The 15,212-nt window shown below is 39.1% G+C and overlaps 1 protein-coding gene across 7 annotated transcripts in view; it reads left to right on the top strand.

The window, feature by feature from the left end:
* The window catches only part of cabin1 (calcineurin binding protein 1), a 59,811-nt gene extending 50,656 nt beyond the window's left edge, over nucleotides 1-9,155 (top strand). For all 7 annotated transcript variants that reach the window (XM_046871419.1, XM_046871414.1, XM_046871417.1 and 4 more), the window contains 4 exons: nucleotides 2,755-3,046; nucleotides 4,297-4,449; nucleotides 5,201-5,388; nucleotides 7,088-9,155. In XM_046871419.1, the coding sequence (XP_046727375.1) occupies nucleotides 2,755-3,046; nucleotides 4,297-4,449; nucleotides 5,201-5,388; nucleotides 7,088-7,231 (777 nt within the window). In that variant the 3' untranslated portion in view covers nucleotides 7,232-9,155. The remainder of the gene's footprint in view (nucleotides 1-2,754; nucleotides 3,047-4,296; nucleotides 4,450-5,200; nucleotides 5,389-7,087) is intronic.
* The last annotated feature ends 6,057 nt before the right edge of the window (nucleotides 9,156-15,212 follow it).

The following is a 15,212-nucleotide window of genomic DNA, read 5'->3' as shown; positions in this document are numbered from 1 at the left end:
ACAGAGACAACAGAGACCAAAAGTTTGTACAGTGCTTGTTTCAGGGTTTTTTTTTATTGAAGTTTAGAATTCACTCCTACACTATATTGGCAAAAGTTTGTGGACACCTGTTTGTTTGTTTTTTACATTTTGTCCCAATTAAACTCATAATTCCCTCCACTCTTCTGGGAAGATGTTCCACCAGATTTTGGAGGGTGCTTGTGGACATTTGTGTTTATCAGCCACAAGAAAAATCAGGTACCGATGTAGGTGAGGTCAGGAGTCCTGGGGTGCACTCAGCGTTCTAGTTCATCCCAAAGGTGTTCAGTAGGGTTGAGATCAAGCGCTCTATAGCCATGTAAAGCACATTTTTATGAAGCTCGCTTTGTGCCATCCTGGAACTGGTTTGGCTTCTTCTAGTTCAAGTGAAGAGACCAGGAGACTTTCTTGTTGGAACGGTTTGGAAAAACAAGAACCAAATGGGTGTCCCAATACTTTTGCCCCGCTTGTATTTCCCCAGCAAGAAAGATGGAGGTTTATGAATGTATTATTAACAGCAGAGTAATAATTCCCAAGATACAAACATGGGTAGCTGCAGCAGTTTTGACATGTATCCTGTTCTTCCTGCACAAGGCTCATACTGATTGAAAAAAAGAAAAGCACATTGTTGCTCTGCAAGTTTGACATATTTTACATAAATCCTTCAGCCTTTTCTTCTAATGCAACACACATGAATGTTTCATGAGGCCCAGTGAAGCAGCATTTCTGATAAACCGTAAAAAGAAAAAGCGTGTAGTACATGGCGCTCGCACCGCATGGGATATTTATCGAGTGTACGCTCCGAACAATCACTGCATGTTGGAGGGTTGAGGGCTCATATTTGCGGTTCTTTGTTGTCCTATAGAGACGGTTTGTTTATACGAGACGTTGAATCATAGCAGTTCGCCTACGTGCACGAGTATTAGTCCATTACATCATTGTCGAGTTTCTGACCCGATAACGATTATGTAAGCGTGACAACACAGCCAAGGCGCTTCTACCTTTACTGTCTCCATAGTAACAGGCTGGCACAGGAGACGTGTAGCATCACTCCAGATTTGCTTCTCTACCTCGAGTTGCGTACGTCCACCGCAATTTTTTATTTTTTTTTCCTGTAAAATATTTTGCCTCATTTTGCTCGGGTTCCTTAATCACAGTCTCCAGTGTTTTACTTTAACTGCCCGGCCCTCTAGTGGCTAAACATGTGCATTACTGTTGCAATGAAATTTTTTTGGGGCCTTTCCTTCTTAAAAAAAAAAAACTTTCAAAGCTATTGATCGATGATGCGTGTGTAAATTGTTCTCAAGACTCCCGAAGCTCACATTTGTGTTCTTTAGCCAGAGCGTGAAAGTCGGCCAGGGTGTATGTATGTATGTGTGTGTGTGTGTGTGTGTGTGTGTGTGTGTGTCAGTGTGAGGAAAAAAAAAATCAAGTGCGTGGTCGTTTGATCAGCTATTGGCTGAGTTCGGCCTCGGTTGCTGTAGCAACGACCGGTCCTGTTGTTCTCAGGCTTGTTTGTGGTCCTCTAAAGACACACATTCTCCCTGTTTGACACATGCGCACACACACGTGCAAAAAACTCTCAGCCTCAGGGCCCTGGCACTGATTCGTCTGTGCGTTGTTTGTTGAACCGTTGCGGTGGGATTTGATGAAGGAAGAGCACACAGGTAGGCCTCACGGCGAGAGCCATTCAGTCGCTTCGAGTGAAAAGTTTATATCTGCTTCAGCGGGTTATTTTGGCAACACACGGGCGGCTCTGTAATTTTCTTCGCGAAGTTGTTTACTGACGGGCTCTCTGAAACGAAACACTCCAGTGGCTAACTATGCTTGTGAGTACTTGTACATGTACAAATCATTCTCGAACATTTTTTTTGTGGAAAAGAGAGAAATGGTTTTTAAAAAAAGCAGTTTTCTTTTTACATGGTTTTGTCGAGTTTGGGGTCCAAAATTTTCACTTATGTTTTTTTTTTTGTCTTTATTACACATGACATAATCTCAGAAAAGATATACTTATTATTGATATTGTTGTGTTTATTTTTCTAATATATAAACTTTTGAAAAAACGTGTACATTTAACTATTCTGAAAGGTGCTGGTGCTGTGAGGGACAGCTAGAGGGCGGTGTGCTGTGGCCTTACACGCTGCAAAATCACTGTTAGCACCCTGTAACTGATTGACACAAAGTGTTTAATTCCACTTTCACATTTGTTCCAAACCAGCACAATATTATTTTCATTCATTTCTATTTACATTTAATATTAAATGTTTACGACTTATGTTCTAGCAGCTATAAATGTTTTTTTTCTTGCCCAGCTTGTTACCGAGACGCCACAAACTTCTCCAACCTGCGTCATAAAACACCGAAAAAAAAGCTTTGCTATTTTATACAGTCCTGTGGAGAATACACATTCACGTTAGAGAAGAAGACCGAACAGAGCGAGAGAGTTTATATAAACGAATCACTTTCGGACCAATCGGATTTGAGAATCTGGGCAGGGTTCATCCGCACATTTCCTATTTGGATTTGTTGGTGAAACATGCAAACATGGCACGGATCGGTTTCCTCTCTGTTTTAATTATCTGATGATGCACACCAAGCTGCCACTCCTGGGCCCCTGAGCAAGGCCCTTAACTCCTCACTTGTATTAATAAGAGTAATGTAAGTTGTCTGTAAAAATGAAATTGCTTATACTGGACTGGATGTTAATAATATCATTTGTTTCTTATGCATTTGCAGAATTCTGGTGACACACCCATCACCCCTAAGTTCAATAAAGAGCCCAAAGACTTCTTCTTCCCTGCTTCTGTCTCCACTCCATGCCTCCACACGCACACGCAGCCTCTGCCTTCCCATGAGCATGAGACCAAACTGAGCAAGACTCCACGGTCTCTTCACACACACTCGCACTCCCACACACCCAGCACACCGACGCAGATGTACTGCCCTCCCCCGGGCCAGCAGGACCAATCGCAGCCTCAGATGATACCCGGTCAGTCAGTAGCAGGCATGGCGTTCTTACCCAGCACAGGTACATCAATCATAATCATAATAATAAGTACACATGCTTATCTCCACCCCTGTCTCTTGTCTTTAGTGGATGTGATTTATTTATTTATTTATTTATTTATTATTACATGCATTTTTCTTCTTTTTTTTTTTTATTACTAAAATGCGCATTTTAAAAAAACACCCCCAAATAATCTGCTTGTATGTGTGTTCTCTCTCATCTCACACACTTTCTGTTTTAACCACACACACACACACACACACACACACACACAGGTGAATAGTGAATAGGTGTGTATGATAGCAAGCGGAGTCTCCCTGAGCTTCACGCTTCGTTGCCAGGGAAACAGAGATAGAAAAGGAGTAGGATACTTCATTAGGCGTTTGTAAGGATCCGTGATACACGCTGAGTAGTACGTGTTTTCCGTGCATGTGGCTGGAAGGCTCGTGCGAAATGTGAACGTGACAAGAACACACACGATTACAACGGCTGTTCCAATATCATTACATGTTGTTTGTGTCATCGGGATACTTGAGCCGGTTCTGACATTATGGTTTGGAAAATCGATGAATTCGTGAGGAAAGAATTGCACGAGAATGTTACTGGTAAATAATCCACTTCAGGTGCTTTGTGACAGGCTGATTCACACAACCCTGTCACCTGACATTTTTTTTTATAACAGAACGACCCGATTAGTTTTTTTTTCTTACATAATATTTATGCAGCCGCTTATGACCGTGCATAACACCTTGCTTGGCGGCTTCTAATGGGTTGTGTGATTTTCTCAAACAAGTGTATTATGATGTAATTTATGCTCAGGTGAATCAGAGAAGTCCAACATATATGGTATCTCTAGATCTAGAAATTGGTCTGATATCCTGATCTATTGTCAATACACTGGACAGATTGCAGGCAGATATTTACATAAATGCCCATAAATAGTTTTTGTACTTAATTCCATGGCGTTCTGGAACCTCCTTCCATCCGTTCATTATTTGCTCGTCTTTTACCAAAGCATCACCGCTCTCACATGCTGAGGCACATGTGGGCTGTGAGAAAGACGGTGCCACCGGCCACCTAGTGGTCATCTTTATAAATTCATATTATGTAAAAGAAAAAAAGATTGTTTGACTTTTTGAAATAATTTGAAAGATTTTTTTGAATTGTTTGAAAGATTTACTGTGTGTGTGTGTGTGTGTGTGTGTGTGTGTGTGTGTGTGTGTGTGTGTGTGTGTGTGTGTGTGTGTGTGTGTGTGTGTGTATGTATAAAGACAGAGAAGCTTCTGCGACAGAGGGTCTGGCATATAGACAGCAGGAGTCTCATTTGTGTCAGCAGATGAAGATGGCCACAGTTTCTCAGAGTCACAACACACAGGAGTGGAGCAGCCAAGAAGGAGCTACCTGCTCAACACACACAGATACGGGTAAACTCGTCGTGCATGTGGGCATGTTAGGGGCTTCACGAATCAATGTTACTGTTGGATTATGTATTGTTTCTCCATATTTCATTGTTTAAAGACAAAAATTTCACGTGCACGTTTTGAAAGGTTTGTAGTCAAGAAAAAGTGTAGCAAAGTGCTGGTTTTATTTAAACATCGATTTTTTTTTTTTTTGTGGCTAATCAAAAATCCAGTCTGTTGGAAATACTAAATATTTTACGCAGTTCAAATTGTTTGTTTTTTTTTTTCTTCTAATTGTAAACTTATAATAGAAAATACTTTATAAAGTTTGACTTTTTTTTTAAAGGTACACCATATGGACAAAAGTGATTTTTTTTCACCCATATGTGGTATAGGAACTTTGTATAGAATGGTGGTAGCATGAGATTTTCCCTTTTGCTCGAACAAACGTGTTCCAGCATGACAATGTCCCTGTGTACAAATCCAGCTCCATAAACATATGGAATGAAGCATAGTTAGGAGCGGAAGATCTCCTGCTTTAGAGCTCTGATCTCAACCCTACTGGGATAAATTGGTACGCTTACATCAGTAGTTCGCTTTCCTTTCGTCTGAAAAAGCACAAATCTCCACAAGTGCAAGTCCTAAATCTTCCCAGAAAAATGGAGGTTACTATAACAGCAAATGGAGACTGTGTGTGAAATGGGATGTTCAAAAAGCACACAAATTCTTGTCAATATAGTTCTTGCTGAGATGTTGTTTTTTTCTGTCTGTGCAGAAAGCGCTGATCAGTCGAAGCACGGCGATTCGAGTCGGATCCGCTCGCGAATTCCTCACAACATGCCCAAGCTGCACATCCCCTCCACAGCCACCAAATTCCCCCCGGAGATCACGGTCACACCCCCGACTCCCACACTGCTCTCTCCTAAAGGCAGCATCTCCGAGGAGACCAAGCAGAGACTCAAAGTAAGTCACGGACCTCCTCACACAGTTCTTCACACAGTTCTTCACACAGTTCTTCACACAGTTCTTCACACAGTTCTTCACACAGTTCTTCACACAGTTCTTCGTGTGTGCTGATGTACTGATTTTATAGGATATAATTATAGGAATGATTTCTTATAACAGCTTGTCAAAGAGTGTTTAATTCCAGTGGTTACAATAAGGGGTGTAACAGTACACAAAATTCACAGTTCGGTAAGTATCTCGGTTTTAACGTCACGGTCCGGTCCAACTTCGGGACACTTAGGGGGGAGAAATGCAAAACTTTTAAACTTGCATTTGTGAACTTCTACAGATTACATTTTTAAAACCATTTTTTATAAAATATTTTTATAAAAATAAAATCTACAAATTGTATTTCCAGTACGGATTGAGCAGCCCACAGTGACACTGCACTAACTCTAGTTTATATTATTTTTTTTATACCCTTGGCATTGTTGTGTGTATTAAATAATTATTTTAAAAAATGTGGTCCGGCATTTAATGCGTTCCTGAAGGAACCCGGATTTTAAATATGTTCCGCACGTAAAAAAGATTGCAAAAGCCCTAAACGGAAAAGGTTCGGTACGAAAGCGTATCACGTTAAATCCCTAATTACAAATCATTAATTCATTAAAGACATACTTTATATCCATTCATAAATGCATGTAATGATGTGGAACATTTCACAAAGTAAAATAACAAACTCGTTCCCGTCAGCTGCTGTATCTCGTCACGCCCACTCGGACGGTTGAGTTGGTGTTGTCGCGGCCTGAACTCATGAGTAATGCTCCCTGAATGTGTTTTACATGGCAGAGCTGAGTGTCTGAATTCAGTGTTCACAAAATTGATCTGAATATAATATGATTGTGTTAGAAAGTTTTTAATGAAATGTGTGCATCATTTATAACTTAGCCTTGGTAGAGGATCCATGAGTTTCTTGCGAAATTAACCTTTTCTAGCAAATGTGCACATGCGGAACGTCCGAACCAGTGGTGGACGAAGTATCCATGTACTCGAGTTAAAGAGAAATACAGAAATACAGGAGGTAAATTATTACTCAAGTAAAAGTGTTGTCTTTAAACTTTCATTAGAGTAAAAGTACAGAAGTATTTTGCCTTCAGATGTACTTAGTATCCAGAAGTACTATAGTTTATTATGGCTATAATGTTCCTGTTTTCATTTTCATCACAAGACTCTTCATCAACTCAACTGAACTCAAATCGACTCTATAAAGTTACTCTCAGCACAACAATCTATTAATAGAATTACAATAATCATGAGCCCAAAACCTTCTTTTCAACTGCTTAACAAAAACATCACGTAAATGAGGCCATGGGTGTTGTGTCTGGAGTTGATTCGAGTCTCATTTATTCCTAAAGCTGACCTAAAGTCAGCTAGTATACGAACAATATATAAAACAAAGAAGTGAAAAGGCTACTTAAGTACAGCAACAAATTACATTCACTTTGTTACTGTTCACTACTAGTGTGAACACACACTTTCTGGCTCAGGTGCTGGTTGAGATGGGACTGAAACTGACGTCCTCAGTACAGAATCAACTTTACTCTCATTCATTAATCCTCTCTTTTTATTTGTTTTTTTTTTTCCTAGAGACTTACATTTCCATGACATGATCCTTTATTAATTCTAATTCTCACTTCACTTTCTCCCCAACCCAAAGAACGTGATTCTGGCGTCTCAGTCGGCAGCTAACGTGAAGAAGGACACTCTGACTCAGCCGGCGCTGGAGGTACAGGAGACGTCCAGCCAAGAGTCGTCCCTGGACAGCGAGACGGACGAGGAGGACGACTACATGGACATTTGAATTTGAACCATTTTCTCTCGTGCACGCTTGTTTCCTTTTCTAATCTTCCTCTTGTTTATTAGCTCTCGATCTCGACTCGCTGAAACGTCCGTGCTGCAGCGGTATGCACGTTCTTTAAACAAAAGGGCTTTATTTCCTCGACGCTCAATGATGTCCTCTCGCTCCACATGCACTTTTTTTTTTTTTTTAGGGGGGTTCCCCTCGCTTTTTGTGTTCATTTTTTTTTCTTTTCAACAATGCTGAAACGTTTCACTGATCAACGATCTGTGCAGCTTCCACATCGGAGGCTTTAACAGGGGTCCTATGCACACAAGTCAGTTTAATGCAAGGCTTTTATAATTACAGCCACGGGGGCATTCGATCAGAAAGCGATTCCCCTTTTTGCTTTTTTTTTTTTTTTTTTTCTTCTTCTTCTTTACATTTTAAATGAAATGAGTTTACATCTCGAATAAGGTGCTTAAACTCATGACATATCCACATGGATATTTGCCCCGAAACTGTCAGCATGCAAGCACTAAAATGTTGCCGGATTTATGTGCACATATTCTGTGTCTGTGCATATGTGTGTGTGTGTGCGTGTGTGTGTGTGCATGCTTGGGGTAGACATTGCGACCTCTTGCTTTGAGCATGGCTGCCTTGCTTGTGTGACGTGTCCAGTCCAACAGCAGCAGGAGTTTACAGTTTTCCTGTAGCCAAACCACTCAAAAAAGAAAAAAAAATCTACTCTTTTTTTTTTTTTTTTTTTTTTTTTAAACCAAAGTTTACTTACCTTGTAACTGATGGATCTGATTATGTTTATCTTTGTGTAGAATGTTTGAAGCGAGACACTTTGACCTCTGATAGTCCTATTATGAAGCCCCAATTTTCATAATTGGACTATTTTTCTTTTTGGAATCATGACATTTTAAAATGCTTTTTTTTGTTTGGGTTTTTTTTTTTTTATCTCTTGTATTGACTGTACACACGTTTGTGTTTTGTGGAATCGTGTCTTGTCGAATCCTTTGTAATTCCGTTTTGAATTTTGTATCGAATCGTAGCTGGGTGTGAGCGTTTAAACCACCAGCATCGTGCCGCAGAGGCGTGTGTGTGTGTGTGTGTGTGTGTGTGTGTGTGCATGTGTGTGTGTTCTATGTACTTACGTAACCTAATTCAGCAGAGGTAACCCGGTTTTTAACCCGTTCGTTTTAAAGCAATGCACCTTCTCATAAACTGTCAGTCATACCAACTTCAAGATCTTCTCATCAATAGTGGATTATATATTTTTCTTTTTTTAAATGAGATTTTCATTTCTGGAGCGATCGCTTTAGCCGATGCGTCAGTCTCCGAGCTGTAGAGCATTATGTGCATGAATAAAGAGTTAAATGTATATTTTTGGAAAAAGAAAAAAAAAAAAAAAATGAAAGCACAAGATGTGCTTTACCTTCCCCTGCACAGGACTTCTGGAGATAATGTGAAGCTCTTTCCTAAACAGCTAGAATGGTTTTGTTTCTGTTTTCAGACAGTACTTTTTCTACAAATGGATGGATTCATTCCCTCCTGTATTTTTCTGCTATTGAATAACAATTATAGTTTAAAAAAATAGTTTTTTGCAAAAATAAGAAAAAAGGCTTCTCAAGAGGAAAAAAAATGGACGAGACGTGTACATGTACGTCAGACCAAAACTACTTGTAAATAGATAAAGCTCTTTGTATATTTCTTTACATTGTAAAAGCATGAAAGTGTTTTTTTTGTTTTTTTGTTTTTTGTATGGCTCTGCTTGAGCTTGTACGGAGAATGTAACTTGGTGAAGGACGGATGGTACGAGCACTGAGCTTGTGCTCTCTGTGCTCACACGTGTTCTCCTGAGGGTTGATATTTCTCTCAGTTTTTGACTTGCTGCATTAAAAAAACTCAAAACCAAAAATAACACTCGATGACACTTTTACCCTGCTTTGATTTCTGTCTTTTTTCTTTTAAATCCCACACACTAAAAGTCACCTGTCCTCAATTCAGTGTCCAGCTTTAAACGTTTATCTGTGAATTGTGCCTCTAGTTGTGAGTAGACGTTAAATCGTTCTTGAAGACACATAAGTATGTGATGGGTAAGAATGTCACAGAGAACAATCTGGCTTTTAATGTCTACGGGACGAGAAACAAAGCCACTGATTCCAATGAGATGAAGCGGGAAAGAATGGCACAGGACATTCAGCTATGGAGTAATGAACAAAAGTATTGGGACACGTTTTTTCCAGGTATATGTGGACTTTCCCAAACTCTTACCACAATGTTGTACCACATGCTCCAGCATGACAACACCCCTGTGCACAAAGCAAACTCCATGAAGAAAGGTTGACTTTCTAACTGAACCCCACCACCACCACCAAAAAAATAAAATAAATTAAAAAATGCCAGATATTTAGATTTTACTCGTATCATATCTGTATTTATTAATAAACATTGTTTTTCAAACTACCCTAATTTTTTGTTAGCTTCACCCACCAACCAACAGAATGGTACATTGAGCATAACGTGAACACGTTTTGATCTCAATAGCAATGATTATGAAAAAAAGTCATTACTTTTGTAATAATGCTCTTTTAATTATCTTTATAAGATAACGCTCATCTGTCTGCAGAACAAAAGCAGAACAAAATAAACTAATCTAGCATTACGAGGCATCGTGAATACATTTAAGATCACAACAAAAATCTGCACGTTTGACCAGTAAAGTTTTTAGCCACTCATAAATATAAAGGAACGACTGATTTCGCAATGAAAAAGTCGGATATTTGACTTTGAAATGTAATGAAGTTAAAAGTCAAAGTATCCCTAAATGGAAATACTTCAGTAAAGTACAGATACGTGAAAAAGCTGCTAAAGTAATAAATGTAACAAATGTGTGTGATGAGAGGTGTCCATAAATTATTATTATTTAGTGAATAAATCATACTTGGATCCTGGTAAACTGCTGCTGTGATCATAAATAAATCAAGATCTTCTGCTCATCCCAGTATTCAGTTTTTTTTTTTTTTTTTGTATACATCCTGAATTTCTATTACACTGCTATTTTTGATAGTACAAGTAAAAACGTTGCGCTCTCTCTCTCTTTCTTGGCTGTCGCTTTTTTTCCGTGCGCATGCCGGCTGATATCCTTTTGCTGCTGGACCACCCCGTCTGCGTTAAGCAGGCAGTGTTAAAGAGAAAAGCCCAGCAGCGTGTGAAGCCCTCAGACCTGCAGCAGGACATTAGGGCCCATTAGCAGCTCCTAGAGGATTCTTATAAAGTGCTGCCAATTTGTCAGTCGCTCTCCTTGGCAAGAACGCTCCAATTTATATGCACCCAAGGTCAAACATGCTACTTGTTCCCTGAAGAAACCAGGAAGAATTTTTTGCACTGTATGATTTATTGCCTATTCCCTTAAATGTCTCAAATCGTAACCGATTCCTCGTCAGTGCTTTCTGGGTGCATCTTAATCCCCAGGAACACGTTGTGTACTAGTTTATGTGCCTCTTTCGATGCTGATTTCCAGTGTAACCATGTGTCCAGACATAAGCCAAGCCCTGCATTCCTGTTGATGGCTCGTACCTGAGGCCTGCAAGTGGCCAATTAGAGCATCAAAAGGGAGCATTGCATGGCTAATGCCAGTAAAAGGTGTGAGATTTCTCGTCGGGCCTTGGCAGGGGGGTCTTTATGGAGGCCTACAGCCGTCTGATCATGGCCCAGAAGTGCCTGTGTATTGGCAGCTGTTAAGCTATTGAGTACTGATGGTGTCCAAATGGTGAACCTGGCTATGACTCGACAGAGTTAGCGATTTTTTTTTTTGGTTTCAAATGTGGTTTGACTTTTTGAGGCTGTTAACATTGGGACATTTCTGAGGAAAATTGTTAGTATTTCAGTCTTTGCTTTGCCATTTATGCATCTTTTTTTATTTAAAACATTAACAACATCTGAAGGTTGAAGACACTGACAAATTCATATAACTAAATAAGCATCGATTCACTCATATATCTGTAGTCCTGAAGCATGCTGCTGAGAGTTTCCTCAAAGCTTCCTAAACAGAATGAGACAAAAGCCGAGTTGGACTTGGGTTCAGGCTGTGTGTCAACTCGGAGCTTGGTGTGGGGCTCGATGGGGCTCTCTTGATCTCTGTGGGGTCTTCAACAGGAAGCCGCTAGCAACGTTTAGATATGACACCTCGGACAACTTTACATTTCCTCTAAAGGCACGCCATGTGTTTTCAGCAACACATTAATGATATTTTAAGCACATCAAAGAGCAATGCATAATTTTATGATGGGCTTCGCAACTTGACAAGGTTAGCATGATGTCAACCCAACTTTAACTTTACGGAGTTTTAATGTTAAAATTGTTTCATTCATTAATGAGGAAAATCTTCATTTAAGATTTTGAACATTTCCAGAACAACTTTTCCAATTCATCGAAGCACCATCACACTTTCGTAGACGACATCATCAGCTTCTATTTTGGCTTCTAAACCATTGGGAAACTTTCTTTTGTTTACCCCTTCCTTTTTTCTCTCTGTCATGCTCCATAACTGCTGAATCGTGTGTAATTTCTAACTAGACAAACACCTCGTAGGTGTTAATAAGCTACTTAATGTGGTCGAGTGTCCGAATCATCGAGCTTGAGCCGCTAATACTGACAGCACTGCACACACGCCTTGGCTTGTGCCACCTCAGAGTTGTTTTAATCATGGATCTAAATCCTAGATTTCGGTTTCTTTTTCTTTTTTTTTCCATTTCCTCTTTTACGGTTCGTCCATCAACCTCGTTGCTACCACATGCACCAAAGTACATCTGACTAATTCAACAATCTTACACCAGTTTATCACCAGGAGTAGTAGAACACCAATTTCTCCACAATTTGTGCCAAGGAATTATTCCTACTATTCAGCCATTGGGTTTGCTGAAGTATCCTTTGTTTCCAAAGGACATTGTCTCAAAGCAACTTTATAAAAGACTGTATAATCTGTCTATAAGTGCCTATAAGTTTGTTCCTTATAATTTTATGTTTATCCCTAATGAGCGAGCTAATTGTGACAGTAGAAAGTAAAAAATCCTTGAGATGGCATGAGGGAGAAACATTGAGAGGAACCAGGCCCAAACAGGATCCTCATCTCTATGTAACCAAATCTCCATCCATTATGTCCGGTCCTTTTTTTTTTCCTACTCAGTCATACTAAATATTTTTTTTAAATCCAATCATTTCTAAACATATAATAATTGTCACAAAGCAGCTGTGTCTATCAGGATCTGGAATGACTGTAGAATTAAATCCATACTGTTAAAGAAATGCAGTTTTAGACCAAAATGATGACCAGAATGTAGTGTTCACAAGAAAATCTCCTAAAAGGTACTTGCAATTTACACACCCATTTATATTTAAATTTCATTTGTATACCTGCATCTACTGTACATATCTACATCATCATACTGACTACACCATCTTCTTATTTGTGTGATTTAACTTTGTCACTTGCCCTACTGATGTGCACCATGTTTACTTTCACCAGTTGAGAGTTACAGAACTGGTACCTTTGTATTTCCTTTCATTTATTGGCTTTTTGCACTACTGGTTAGATGCTAACTGCATTTCATTGTCTCTGAACTTGTACTTCATTACTAAAAACATGGCAGAACCAAACCTAACTTCCTTGTGAGGTCCAAAAACAAACGACACCAGGAAGAAACCTTGAGAGGAACCAGACTCAAACCCACTGCATGTTCTGCTGCATCTTGGATAAGTGACAAATACTTAGAATCCGTCTTCTCGTGTGATTATAAATGAGTCATGTACAGCTAAGTGTGTTCAAAGGATGAGTCTTTATGAGCTCAGCAGCAGGTACGAATGATTTAACACTAGAGCAAGGATAAGACTTTGATATAAAGGACATTCCTAGCAATCTAGTAGCAGACCAAATGTCCCACATCGCAGCTTGCATCGAAAATTCCTACCGGATTGTTCACTACGCACCACGTCTGAAGTGTTTGTTTCCGCAGTGTAGAGTGATGCCGACAACGCATTACGTGTCCTTATTATCAGCTTCTCCCAGGTGAAAGAACTGAACCCATCACACCTTCATTAGAGAGAAAGACACCAGAAAGTCCTTTCTTTTTTTGTCCCCTTCTTTGCTTTAGAGGCCACTTCACGAACTCTGCCGCAGAGGTGTGAGAAAAGGCTATTCTCTTGCACTCTGTATGGATGAGTTTGAGTTATAAGACCAATATGCATCCACTCAGACTGGCCTTGCATTCAATACTTTCGCAGCTCGGGCAGGCTTTCAACTCATAAACACAATCCTGGCGTAATCGCGATTCCCTTTAGGAGTAGTTTTAGTCTCGTTTCGGTTGTATAACCTTAACAGAAACACAAATATAGCATTTCCATCAGGGTCTGTATGCGCTATTGATTGAAACTGAATGAAGCTCTTAAGAAACTGAAGTATTGAGGTGAATTCTTTAAAGGTTGTTGAAGCAACATTAGCTTGTTAGATGTTAAGCTGCAAATACACATTGTACCAGACATAAGCATGTCTTTTTAAACTTGATAGTTTTATATATATAGTTAGTGATACAGTTACTGCATATATACAGTTTTATAACACATTTGAATGCCATTAGTGTTAGAAAGCTACAATTCAATGCTACACTCTTTATGCTACATTTTATGCTACACTGTCAGTAGTTTATAGAATTTGCTACAGATTTGATATAAATGTTGGTACTTGAATGGATTTTTATGTTCCTGAGGGTGAACACTTATAAAGCCTTGGCATTAGTATGTTCGAATTTTTAGATGTAAAACCTTTTTTTTTTTTTTTTTTTTTTGTAAATCCCACACCATTTCAGTACCTCTTCCCCAATCTTCATCATCCTCATGCAACCTGGAAAAACTACCCCGTCCTTCTTATCTTTCTCTTTATCTGTCAACCTCGTCACAGTGGTTAACGGTCCTAATGTAAGTGCTGTTAAAACGTACACCTCGCTCCATCAACATTTTACACGCCACAGCTGCACTCTGGTGTTGGCAGATCAAAATCTTGGACTAATAATCGACAAATGTACTTCCATTACATAAACCAAAAAAATTATAAGGGATTGTCAAGGATATTGTTGTCTGTGAATTATTCGTAGTAATATTTCAGTCCATTATTATTATTATTATTATTATTATTAAAATTATCATTCATTATTTAAAGTGGAAATATAAGTGGAAATTTTATGAAAAGGCTTTATGGAACGAATACAAATGTAAAATATAATTTATTACTATAATATAAACACCTTTACCTTTTCATAAAAAATATTTCTAGGTTGAACTACACATTAAAATAATAATGACAAATATTTCAATATTTTATGCTACGATTCGATAATTATTTTAGAGTTTTGGGGTTGTAAAGCTTTTGAGAAAACTCTAGTTTGTTTGGGGTAACATTTAAAGACGTCCCTTGTGGAACCATTTTTTTCTAAGGGCTTTTCATGGGATAAAAAGCTGTAAAATCATAACCAGGAGTAGGAGTTTTACAATAAATCCCAAAGTCACATTTAAAAATTTCCACCAGTACACATTTTATAAAGAGGCTCCAGACTCCAGACTGACTCCGATGCTTATTTCCTGATTTGTGAATGCAGCAGGTCAAGCACACACATCAGCCCGCTTTCATTCGCAAATGAATATGAACGGTTAGCAATGCCTGCTGAAGATTATTCGCCCCGAGAAACCCACTCGTGATGTTTATGTATTTGTTCTCTGTAACTGGAGACCTAATTGTGCTAACAACCTGTGAAGTACTGGGCCATACAGTCAAATTCTTTCACTGGCTCACTGCCATTTCCTCCCTCAACCCTCATCGACTCGGGGCCTGTACCTCGTCCTTAATTATTCTTTGAATTTCATTCAGCGTGATCCATCTCTCTTTCTTTATCTGTTTTTTTTTCAAGTCCATCTCAGTGTGGCCTGTCTTTTTTTGTTTTTCGCC

This window comes from Silurus meridionalis, chromosome 17, assembly GCF_014805685.1.
Source record: "Silurus meridionalis isolate SWU-2019-XX chromosome 17, ASM1480568v1, whole genome shotgun sequence".
NCBI classification, from domain to species: domain Eukaryota; kingdom Metazoa; phylum Chordata; class Actinopteri; order Siluriformes; family Siluridae; genus Silurus; species Silurus meridionalis.
This window is presented reverse-complemented; position numbering and strand designations above follow the sequence as displayed.